Source organism: Arvicola amphibius, chromosome 12 (genome assembly GCF_903992535.2).
Source record: "Arvicola amphibius chromosome 12, mArvAmp1.2, whole genome shotgun sequence".
NCBI lineage: Eukaryota > Metazoa > Chordata > Mammalia > Rodentia > Cricetidae > Arvicola > Arvicola amphibius.
Genome location: NC_052058.2, coordinates 70,029,461 through 70,041,544, shown reverse-complemented (window position 1 = coordinate 70,041,544; position 12,084 = coordinate 70,029,461). Strand labels below are relative to the sequence as shown.

Sequence of the window (12,084 nt, the reverse complement as noted above, 5' to 3'; positions counted from 1 at the left end):
CTTAATAATTGTTGTAGTTACATTAGGATTCCATTCCTCCCTGCCTTCTAGAACTGGGAATTGAGTCTAGGGCCTCATGGATGCTAGTAAGTGCTCTGCCATTCAACTATATTTCCAGTCCCAGGAGTTTATTCTTCACTTTGAATATTGTTGGAATTCTTCATAATATAAATAAGGAAGTACCATTTAACCTTTAGAACAATAAGGGCAGTGAGTGAGGAAGCAGAAAGCATGATAGCGTTAAGAGTGGAAAAGGGGAAAGTAGCATGCTTTAATGTGGGGTGGTGGCAGGGAGATAACAAAGAGATCCAGCAGAACAAAATATGAAAGTATGCTCTTTACACTAGGACTCAGCATAGGACCTTGGAAACAGATCAAATATGGCACTTTTCACTCACTTAAAAAATAGTTTAAATTGGGCAGAGTTCAGGGAATCCTGAGGAAGAGGGAAAAGAAGGATTGAGCCAGAAGGGTCAACGGCACCACAAGAAAATGGTCCACACAATCAACTAACCAGGGTTCACAGGGACTAGCTGTCTGGGAGCCCATATGGTTGACCTAGGTCTTCTGCATACATGTTATGGCTGTGCAGTTTGGTATTCTTGTGAGGCTCCTAACAGTGAGCAGGGGCTGTCTGACTCTTTTGCCTGCTTTTGGAACCCTTTTCCTTCTCCTTGGTTGCCTCATTTAGCCTTAATATGAGGGATATGCCTAGTCTTAAAGCAATTTAATGCCATGTTTGGTTGGTACCCCTAGGAAAACTGTCCTTTTCTGAAGAGAAGTGGAGGAGGAGTGGATCTGGGGGAGCACAGGTGGGAGAGAGGGGAATGGAAGGGGAAGAGGAAGGGGAAATGAGGTTGGGATGTAATACATGAGAGAAAAATAAATAAATAGAAGGAAAAACCAAGAGTTTATTTTTCTAATAATGATTGATTTCAAATGTCTTCAAAATACAAGTAAAACTATCAAATAAGTAGGTGAGTATATTAGCCTGGAACTTAGAAGAATCATATAGACCTGAGATATTAATTGAGGTTGTTAGTTCAGATAGTTCAGATATTAAATATAAGGGAAACACTTAAAATAATCTGGAGCAGTGGATTCTGATTCCAGATCCCCTCATCTCATGAGGAGTCTGCTTTCTCATCTCTTTAAATGAAATTTGCTTTCCAAGGTTTCAAAGAAAATAATGCATAGTATACTGTGTTGTGTTTTTTCCTATTACTACTTCAACAACTGATAACAAGTGTAACATCATCACCATCATTATCTATGCAGCCAAAGACATGCACCCTCACAATAGGTACAAGTTGGAAGAAGACTTCTACAGCACACAGTATCAACACTTAAAGAAAAGCCCTGTTGAGTGCAGCAGCACATACCTTTATTCCTACTACTCAGAGCACAGAAGCAAGTGGGTCTTCATGAGTTTGATGCCAACCTGCTCTACATAAAAATTCTAGGCTAGGCAGGCAGAGGTAGCTCATGCTTTTAAACCCAGCACTCAGGAGGCAGAGGCAGATGAATCCCTGAATTTAAGGCCAGCCTGGTCTACAGAAGAATTCCAGGACAGCCAGGGCTATACACCCTGTCTGAAAAAGCCAAAAGGCCAACCAAGGCTACATGGTTATATAAGCTCTAGGCCAACATGAGCTACATGGCTACCTTGTCTCAATTAAAAAAAAAAAAAAAAAAAAAAAAAAAAAAAAAAAAAGGGATTTGACCATGTGCTAGGCACTACTCTAATTCCTTTACATACATTACCTAATAAACCTTATGAAGCAGGTATTCATCCTTCTCTTTTTTAGACACAAAGAAGCTAAGTTAGAAAAACTGTGGAGAGTCATACAGCTGATAGCTGACAGACCTAGGACTATAGCCCAGGCAAATTTACTGCAGAAGAGGCACCCACGAGGTAATGTAACATAAGCTACCTTCTCCTTTTATATAAATAAATAACCAACTTTTTGCCTCCTATGACTGGAAAATTCTTTAAGATTTTGATATCAACTTCCCATCCCTCAAAGTGTTCTGAGTATTAATTATATAAATTATATTGAAATAAAAGTTCATTCATTTAGTATCTCATTCCTCTGGGATCATGTATCATAAAAAATAATAGCTGAGTATATGATTAGTGGCAGATTTAGAAAATTAATTGTTTGATCCTTAATTTGGTAAATAAAATTTCTAAAAAATTCTTTACCATAAGCTATTATCTTAAAAAACAAAACAAAAACACAATGACTATGACACTCACGTGCACAGAATAACAAGAGAATATGGAAATAATTCCTGGTACTGCAGACAGCATTTTAATACTCGATCATCATTGTTCTCATCACTCAGTCCATCTGCAAATGGAAAGGTAACTGTCAGTAAGCATATCAGAAATCTAGACATTGCTTGAGCATGTTGACTCATGCCTGTTACTCCAGTATTCAAGAGGCTGAGGCAGGAAGAGTGTCACAAATTCAAGGCTGGTTTGGGCTACAGAGTAAGACCCAGGCAATGGGGGAAAAAGCTGGGGAAGGGGCAGGGAGGACTGGGATAACAGTTCAGGTAATAAGTGTCTGTTTCTTCAGAACAACTGTATTTTCCCATGTACAGGTGCACATACACAACTATGTATATACACACATCAGAAAAATTCACCTACACAAAGATTAGAAATTTGGATATCACCTGAGTAATCTAGGCAATATTTAATATTTAATATTTAATGTGTAAATATTTAATATTTACACATTAAAACTATGAAGGTTTTAAGGCAATGAAGCTACTGATACCAGCACAGTGGATACATGTCACTATATAATTCTCCAAACCCATACAATGATGTGCCAAAGTGGGTTCACTGATTGTAATACTTTTTTTTCTTTTCTTTTTTTTCTTTTTTGGTCTTTTGAGAGAGAGGGTCTCTCTGTAGACTTGGCTGTCCTAGAACTCACTATGTAGAGCAAACTGGTTTTGAACTCATAGAGATGTGCCTAACAACTGCCTCCCAAGTGCTAAGATTAAAGGCAGGAGCCATCACACCTGGTTGCAATATATTTCTTACTCTGGTGGGAAGTAATGATTATAAGAGAATTATTATGCATGAGAATAGAAAGAATATGAGAAATTTCTATAACTTCTGCTCAATTTTGCTGAAAAGCTAAAACTTATCCAAGCTTTTATTTTTTAAAACATATGTGAAAGACAGAAAACTCATTCAATAAAATGAAGATAGCAAAACAGTATCTTCAGAACTCTGAATCCAGACATCACAGTCTATAACTAAATTTCTTGTATCTGTTTTTCCTTAACATCTAAAACACTGCATTTAGAGAAGTATAGGAAAGGACACATGACTCCTTGCCAAAAAACGCAAAAGGTGAGCCAGGCATAACAGCATACACTGGCAGTATTATTTTATATTATAAGGGTAAGGAGTTCAAAGTCATCTGCACCTACATAGTGAGCTCATGGTCTGCCTGGGCTGAGACCATGTCTTGAAAAACCAAAAAGAAAAGAGGGAGGGCAGAGAAAGGTAGAGGAGAAGAGGAATAGAAGGGAGAAGGGGGAAGGTAGGGAGATAGAGGAGGGAAGAAAGAAAAAGAAGGGAAAGGGTTAAAGAGAGAAGACAGGAGAGGAACAAGAGAAGAAAGGAGGAAGAGGGAGTAATAGAAGGAAAATGTAAATCATTATTTAAAAAAAGGGGGGAAGGGGGTAGGCTGGAGAGATGGCTCAGCAGTTAGGAGCACTGGCTGCTCTTCCAAAGGACCTGGATTCACTTCCCAGCACTCACATGGCAGCTCACATCTGTGTGTTAACTCCAGTCCCAGGGCTTCTGACACCCTCACACAGACATACATGCAGGTGAACTTCAATGCACATAAATAAATTATTTAAGAAAAAGGGAAAATCGAAAATTCTATAGCATAGTCAAGTATGCATAAAAACTCTTATTTAAAAAAGAGGGGAAAATCTAAAGTTCCATAGTATAGCGAAGTATGCATAAGGAACTATATATCACGGTCTGTGAAATACTAACACAGCCTAAGAAAGGATAGGAAACAATAAAACAAAACCAGGGACTCCCAATGAGTCACAAACTGCCACAGTGCCCTTTCCATTTCACATTTTTATAAAGGACTACACACTGCTAATTTTTATATCACTTCCTTCCAGTAATAAGCCAGTACCCAAACAGTCTTTATCAAGGATAAAGACACCCAGGAACAATACTTACAAAGTGTTTGGGATGCCAGTTGTAATGACTGACCCCACAGCTTTCTATCTTGACTTCTGAGGCTATTGTTGATGAAGTGAATTGCAGGTACAGCTTTGTGCTGGACATGTTTTAATAATTTTCCTGCCTTCATGCGATCTAGCTCTTGCACAACCACCCAGGGAATTATTAACACAAGTGTGTCAAAGCCTAAAAACAGAAAGATTTCTTAGAATCCAACATGCATTAAGCTTCTATATCAGTTTCTGTAGAAGTCAAAGTTTTAAAGTACACAGCCTCCAGGCCATCTTGATGGCTTGACGAGCAAGTACATTTGCTGCCAAGTCTGAGGACCCACATGGTGGCAAGATAAACGGAGACTCCTACAAGCTGTCTGCGAGTTATTCTTTAACTGCCACACATATACTGTTGCATGTTGAGAATTTAAATATTAAAAACTACCAGATTACAAAAAAAATGAACTTAGCAAACACGAGTTCTATAATCAAGGTTTGCAATGTAAACAATTTCACAATAAACAAAATTTTATATACTGTTAATTTAAATCATTTTTTTTCTGTGACTGGATATTTCCTTTCAATAATAAGCCAACACCTAAACATCTTTATCAAAATTTAAGTGTGCTAAGTGGCATCCAAAAGTATATTTTAAATTTCTAGATTAGAATATCTTTTAAAAAATTCAGATGATGTAATACAACTGTGAGAAAAAAAAGGTGTTAATATAGAATATCAACTCAAAAAAGAAAATCAGAATCTGTGAATTTTTATATATACCTGGTATCTCTGTAGTCTTCAAAATTTTAACAAATTTAAGATGATTCATCAGAATATTTGTGTCAATAACAATTAGAAGCTTTTTGTCTGTGGCAGTATTTACTGGAGAAGAAGAGCAGAGGTAGGATTTCACAACACTTGAAAATACATTATGACCAATTTGGGGATCATAAAAGTAAAGACAATTTATTGAACTTAAAAACCTGTCTTGTAAGCTTAAGAATAAGAGGTAGTATTATAATTTTTATAGTGAATTCAATACAGCATACTAATTTAGATAACCTTATTTGAGACAGGAATATGTAAGACTACAAAGAACTGGCTGTCCTAGAACTCTACATAGCCCCAATAGTCTTGAACTCCTAACCCTCCTGCCTCAGCTTCCCAAGTGTTTGAACAACAGGCATGCACCACCATGTCCAGTATTTTGAATAACTGTTATTATGTGTTCCCAGCATTAAAAATTTTACTATATTAAGAAGGAAATCATGAAAATAATACTGTAAACTGCCTATCTGATCGGTGCTTTTATATGACTTAAAGAACTAAAAGTTGTAATTAAGAGCAAACATAAAAGACAGTGCATAACCCAATTATTCTTGAGAAAATGTCTAATGATCTAATAAGATAAGAAATTCATGACTATTATTTTAAATGAACACATTGTAACACTTTCATTTGTACACTGTAAAACCTGAATGTTAGTGCAACAATTCTTAGAAAAAAAGCACAGATCATAAAAATTAACAGAGTATACCAGCAGAAGAATGCACATCATCTTCCACCAAGTCAATTTCCATACTCATTAATTCTCCGGAAGGTGGAACCACAGGTAAATGCACACTTTTTCCCACACGTGCAGCATGGAGCTCTTCTACTATCTGCATCTAAATTGTAAAAGACCCCAGTGCAATATCTGAGTTACTTACTAAAGATATTTAATAAGAAAGCAATACATCACAAACACCTTAGAGAAATAGAGACAACATAGTAAAGCATACGGATTTATAACCACATGGTTTTAAAATCAGTTCCTTTCTGTAGCCTTAGGCAAGCAAACTGTTTTACTACTTTAGAACTTGCCCATCTATAAAGAATATTAAATTTGTCTATTTTCTTTATGATTTTTATATAACTAAGGTTAAGTCATGTGAAGTTCCTTGCCTAAAACCTAGTATATAGACAACAAAATAAGTTCACTGTCATGTCTATTTCATCTCACTTTAAAGAGTCAGCTTTCTCTATCTTAATGTGTGTGAACTGAGTGTGAACTGAGGCGACAGCTGAGAGCTTGCCCAGCAGCATGTGTGAGCCCCTGGATTCAATCCCTGCCTCTATTAAAAACCAAAAATGTCTCGTCCAATGTCCTTGACACTTCTAATATTGTTTATTCTCTATCAGAAACTAAGCTAAATCTTTTATTATTAATTGTATTATACTTTAAATTTTTATTTGCATTGGGGCAACGCAGGAGTGAATGTACACAAGCATCTTTACCCCCCAAGCCATCCCGTTGGCTCTACACTATAAATCTTAAGATCCTTCTCATTTACATGTACTTCTGTGATGGTATTTTGATATAAAAAAAATTAAATATGGCTGGGCATGGCATCACACACCTACAATTCCAGCACTTGGAAGGCTGAGGCTGGAAGATCATCAGTTTAATTCAAGGCTAGCCTTCTTTACACAGCAAAAATAAGGCCAGCCTGAGTCACACAGTGAGAAACTATCTGATTTAAAATTAAAAAAAAAAAAAGAAGAAAAAAGAATATGTTCTATCTTTAAAACAGTCAGGAGCAGTCTTTTATCAAGGGGCACTGACTCATAAAACAGGAAAAAAAGTATTACAAATAAAAGTTATCAACAATATTAAAAAGTACAAAATATTAGTGAATTTTAATTTACTCAGGAAACATAAAATTTACACAATAACCTTATAAAGATAAATCAGAAGATTCTAGGTAGAAAATATAGCAATAGGCAAAAAGATAAAATACTGTGGACTTTTATTTGACAATAACAATTTCATCTTATTGCTGAGTAGAAAAATGAAGAACAGGTTGGTGTCACATCACATTTTGGCAAGTCTAGGTATAAATACGCAAAAGCATAGCATTAAATCAAAATAAATTTAACTTGTGGTACATTAACACCACCTTCTGTTTAAAGTAGAGTAGCTTATTAGAAACAAAAGCAAAAGTCTCCCAGTAACCACCTCACACTAGGATTAACCCAGTGCCTTATACTGCTAGACAAGCACTCTACCACTGCACTGCATCCCTAGCCCCTATGAATGGTGTTTGATGACCTAATTAAAACTTACAGACTGATCTTCCTAGTAAATCAATATACAGAATTCTTTTGGAGTTTAAATTGAGACATCATTATTTTCATACTGTTTTTTACAGATAGTTTATTAAAAGTAGCAACTGCTTACCTAGGCATCCTGGCATATACCTGTAACTACACCATTCAGGAGGTCAAGTCAGGAGGATCACAGGTTTGAGATCATCCTAGGCTGCATAATAAAACCCTGTTGCACACCTTCACACACACATACACACTAGAAAGAAAGAAAGAAAAAAGAAAGAAAGAAAGAAAGAAAGAAAGATAGAAAGAAAGAACTGTTTGAATTTCTTTAAATAAACAAAATAAGTAAGTGCATCAGTAACCTCTTCATCTGTATCTTGGATGTTCTCAGATGACACTGAAGAACATGGTGTTTCAAAATTCTGAAATGAGAAAAGGATTTTGAGATCAGCCTTATGTGGTGTATAACAGCATCACTGAATTCAAGGAGTCAGCTACTAGAACTGATACTCATCCTGCCCCCAACAATAAAAAAATAAAAATATGTATTTATGTTTGTGTGTGTAAGTCAGAGGACAACTTGGCAGAGTCAGCTCTCTCCTTCCTCCGTGTGGGTCCCAAGAATCAAAACAAAGTCATCAGGCTTGGTGGCAAGTTGCCTTCATCCACTGAGACATCTTGCTGGCCCCCACCATATTGACAAAGAAAAGTGTTTCCAAACATTAATAAATACCCTGATAGATAAAACTGCCCCTGTATGAGAAATTACCTCTAGAAAAGACCTGTTCTCTCAAGTGAACATACTCCTTATGTGAGTCATACTCCTTAGGGCTTTCAGTCATTAAAATATTCTTCTTTCAGTAACAGAATTATATGCTAACATAAAGATAAATAAGCAGGTTTTCAGTGGCAGAAAAATTTTATTTAGAAACCACTGAATTCCTTCACAGCCCTTTAACTAAAACCAAGCGCAAAAGTCATTGAGCCATTTCTAAAAGTGACCTGATCAAAAAAACAAAACAAAACAAAGAAATTTGAGGACTGTATAACAGTTAAGAAGGCCAAAAACCATAGAGTTGTATTACATGTAGTGAGAGCACCAGAAATCTGTTTTATTGTCTGTCTTCTAATAGAGAATGAAAAAAAAACCTTTCCATAAACTCCAACTCTGTGCCAGCACTTTAATATTTTATGACGAAATCTCCCTCTAAATATAATTAAAATTTCTTTAAGGTTTTCTTAAGCTAAAAAGTGCCAAGGAAGATAGCTAAAATAATCAGAACTGCTTGTAACTAGATATCCTAATAGCTATGTTATCTTCTTTAGGCTGGTTCTACTTGACATCACATCACTTCCAGAGAGGTCAATGAATCTATCACCTAGTATAGGAAATTCATGTTATCTTTGAAATATCCTAAGTCTATTACAAATAGAAATATTAGTGGGCACTGAATTAATGCTACACCTTACTATACGATGCTTTATTAAATACACTGAATGTGGATAACAAAGTGACTCTGAATGGAAAAACACGATGATCTTGCTTCCCTGATTACCTCAGTGTCTCTCTTCCATCTACAAGATACAAAACAAAGGGCTGGAGAGATGGCTCAGAGGTTAAGAGCACTGACTGCTCTTCCAAAGGTCCTGAGTTCAATTCCCAGCAACCACATGGTGGCTCACAGCCATCTGTAATGAGATCTGGTGCTCTCTTCTGGCATGCAAGCATACATGGAAGGAATGTTGTATACATAATAAATAAATAAGTCTTTAGAAAAAAAAAAGATACAAACCAAAATGCTAGACTTTTCTATGACAGAGTCTTAGTTGCTGTTCTATATATTGTTATGAAACGACACCATGACGAAGGCAACTTTTATAAAAGGTGCAAAGGTGACCTATAGTTCATTATAATATTATAAACCATTAGAAGAGATTTACGATTCTATAAGATATGATATGTAACACATGAAGTTGTATGTATGCAGAACCGCATATAACAAGTACACACAGAAAAGCCAGTGCTATGCATATAAGCTAAAAATCCTCATTAAAGTAACATAAAACTGCAACTCTTTGTGCAGTAGGTTGGAAGCTGAGTTCCTCTCTACCCCAGTCAGCTTCTTCCCCTTGGAAGTATAACTTCTAATAAATTGTTGTTGCCTGGAATTGTATCCTTTCTGACTAAATTTTTCTCCCTTTGCTTACTACTATCTATATGTCCAGTTATTTGTCCCTGAACACAAGAACCTAGATACTGCCCTGATTCCAAAACCAGGTGGTATCAACATCATCCTAAGTCAACTGGAATGAAAGAGAATAATACAAGACTCAGGGCCTGGCAGTAGTGGCACATGCCTTTAATCCTAGCACTCGGGAAACAGAGGCAGGTCAATCTCTGTGAGTTCGAGGCCAGCCTGGTCTACAGAACAAGTTTCAGGACAGGCTCCAAAGTCACATAGAGAAACCTTGTCTTAAGAAAACAAAAATAGGGGGCCACAAAATCCCACAGCTCAGCCTGTTTGGGCTCTGGGGACCTGGAATTGAGTACACCCAGGCCGGTGGGAGGTCCCCTCCTTCATTTGACTGCCCGGAGCAAGGTAGGCCTTTGTCTGAGAGCTGCTTGGCCTGCAAGGGGACCTGAAAATCTGCAGGAGGATCCATCGTTCTTTGGGGTGAGTGAGGAGTGAGTGCCCGAACCGCGGCAGCTGCCCGGAGAGGGACCACCGACTCTCCACAACCCCCCCTGCCACCAGCACACTTCCTGCTCTTCCTGCAGGGGTTATTCTCCCCGGATACTGCCTCTCTCTCCCTGTCCCTTCCCAGCTTGCACCCAGAATCCTCCCCCCCTCCCCCTTCCTCATCCTCCCGTCTTTGGGGCCACAAAATCCCACAGCTCAGCCTGTTTGGGCTCTGGGGACCTGGAATTGAGTGCACCCAGGCCGGTGGGAGGTCCCTTCCTTCATTTGACTGCCCGGAGCAAGGTAGGCCTTTGTCTGAGAGCTGCTTGGCCTGCAAGGGGACCTGAAAATCTGCAGGAGGATCCATCGTTCTTTGGGGTGAGTGAGGAGTGAGTGCCCGAACCGCGGCAGCTGCCGGGAGAGGGACCACCGACTCTCCACAACCCCCCCTGCCACCAGCACACTTCCTGCTCTTCCTGCAGGGGTTATTCTCCCCGGATACTGCCTCTCTCTCCCTGTCCCTTCCCAGCTTGCACCCAGAATCCTCCCCCCCTCCCCCTTCCTCATCCTCCCGTCTTTGGGGCCACAAAATCCCACAGCTCAGCCTGTTTGGGCTCTGGGGACCTGGAATTGAGTGCACCCAGGCCGGTGGGAGGTCCCCTCCTTCATTTGACTGCCCGGAGCAAGGTAGGCCTTTGTCTGAGAGCTGCTTGGCCTGCAAGGGGACCTGAAAGTCTGCAGGAGGATCCATCGTTCTTTGGGGTGAGTGAGGAGTGAGTGCCCGAACCGCGGCAGCTGCCCGGTGAGGGACCACCGACTCTCCACAACTCCCCCTGCCACCAGCACACTTCCTGCTCTTCCTGCAGGGGTTATTCTCCCCGGATACTGCCTCTCTCTCCCTGTCCCTTCCCAGCTTGCACCCAGAATCCTCCCCCCCTCCCCCTTCCTCATCCTCCCGTCTTTGGGGCCACAAAATCCCACAGCTCAGCCTGTTTGGGCTCTGGGGACCTGGAATTGAGTGCACCCAGGCCGGTGGGAGGTCCCCTCCTTCATTTGACTGCCCGGAGCAAGGTAGGCCTTTGTCTGAGAGCTGCTTGGCCTGCAAGGGGACCTGAAAGTCTGCAGGAGGAACCATCATTCTTTGGGGTGAGAGAGGAGTGAGTGCCCGAACCGCGGCAGCTGCCCGGTGAGGGACCACCGACTCTCCACAACTCCCCCTGCCACCAGCACACTTCCTGCTCTTCCTGCAGGGGTTATTCTCCCCGGATACTGCCTCTCTCTTCCTGTCCCTTCCCAGCTTGCACCCAGAATCCTCCCCCCCTCCCCCTGCCTCATCCTCCCGTCTTTGGGGCCACAAAATCCCACAGCTCAGCCTGTTTGGGCTCTGGGGACCTGGAATTGAGTACACCCAGGCCGGTGGGAGGTCCCCTCCTTCATTTGACTGCCCGGAGCAAGGTAGGCCTTTGTCTGAGAGCTGCTTGGCCTGCAAGGGGACCTGAAAATCTGCAGGAGGATCCATCGTTCTTTGGGGTGAGTGAGGAGTGAGTGCCCGAACCGCGGCAGCTGCCGGGAGAGGGACCACCGACTCTCCACAACCCCCCCTGCCACCAGCACACTTCCTGCTCTTCCTGCAGGGGTTATTCTCCCCGGATACTGCCTCTCTCTCCCTGTCCCTTCCCAGCTTGCACCCAGAATCCTCCCCCCCTCCCCCTTCCTCATCCTCCCGTCTTTGGGGCCACAAAATCCCACAGCTCAGCCTGTTTGGGCTCTGGGGACCTGGAATTGAGTGCACCCAGGCCGGTGGGAGGTCCCCTCCTTCATTTGACTGCCCGGAGCAAGGTAGGCGTTTGTCTGAGAGCTGCTTGGCCTGCAAGGGGACCTGAAAGTCTGCAGGAGGATCCATCGTTCTTTGGGGAAGAGATGGGCAGGCGCCAATGCAGGAGCTCCTCCAACAACATGAAAGGCAACATGACATCACCACAAGCCAGACATCCCGAAACAACAAGAATTGAACACCCTACCCCAGAAGATATAGAAGAAACCGACATTAAACAGTACTTTATAAAAATAATAGAGGACC

The 12,084-nt window shown here is 40.7% G+C and overlaps 1 protein-coding gene across 7 annotated transcripts in view; it reads right to left on the bottom strand.

Annotated features, from left to right (window-relative positions):
• The window catches only part of Swt1 (SWT1 RNA endoribonuclease homolog), an 83,466-nt gene that overhangs the window by 43,381 nt on the left and 28,001 nt on the right, over window positions 1-12,084 (bottom strand). For all 7 annotated transcript variants that reach the window (XM_038349038.1, XM_038349034.1, XM_038349035.1 and 4 more), the window contains 5 exons: window positions 7,686-7,745; window positions 5,768-5,897; window positions 5,011-5,112; window positions 4,235-4,423; window positions 2,261-2,354 (listed from right to left, as the gene is read on the bottom strand). In XM_038349038.1, coding sequence (XP_038204966.1) covers window positions 2,261-2,354; window positions 4,235-4,423; window positions 5,011-5,112; window positions 5,768-5,897; window positions 7,686-7,745 — 575 coding nt within the window. The remainder of the gene's footprint in view (window positions 1-2,260; window positions 2,355-4,234; window positions 4,424-5,010; window positions 5,113-5,767; window positions 5,898-7,685; window positions 7,746-12,084) is intronic.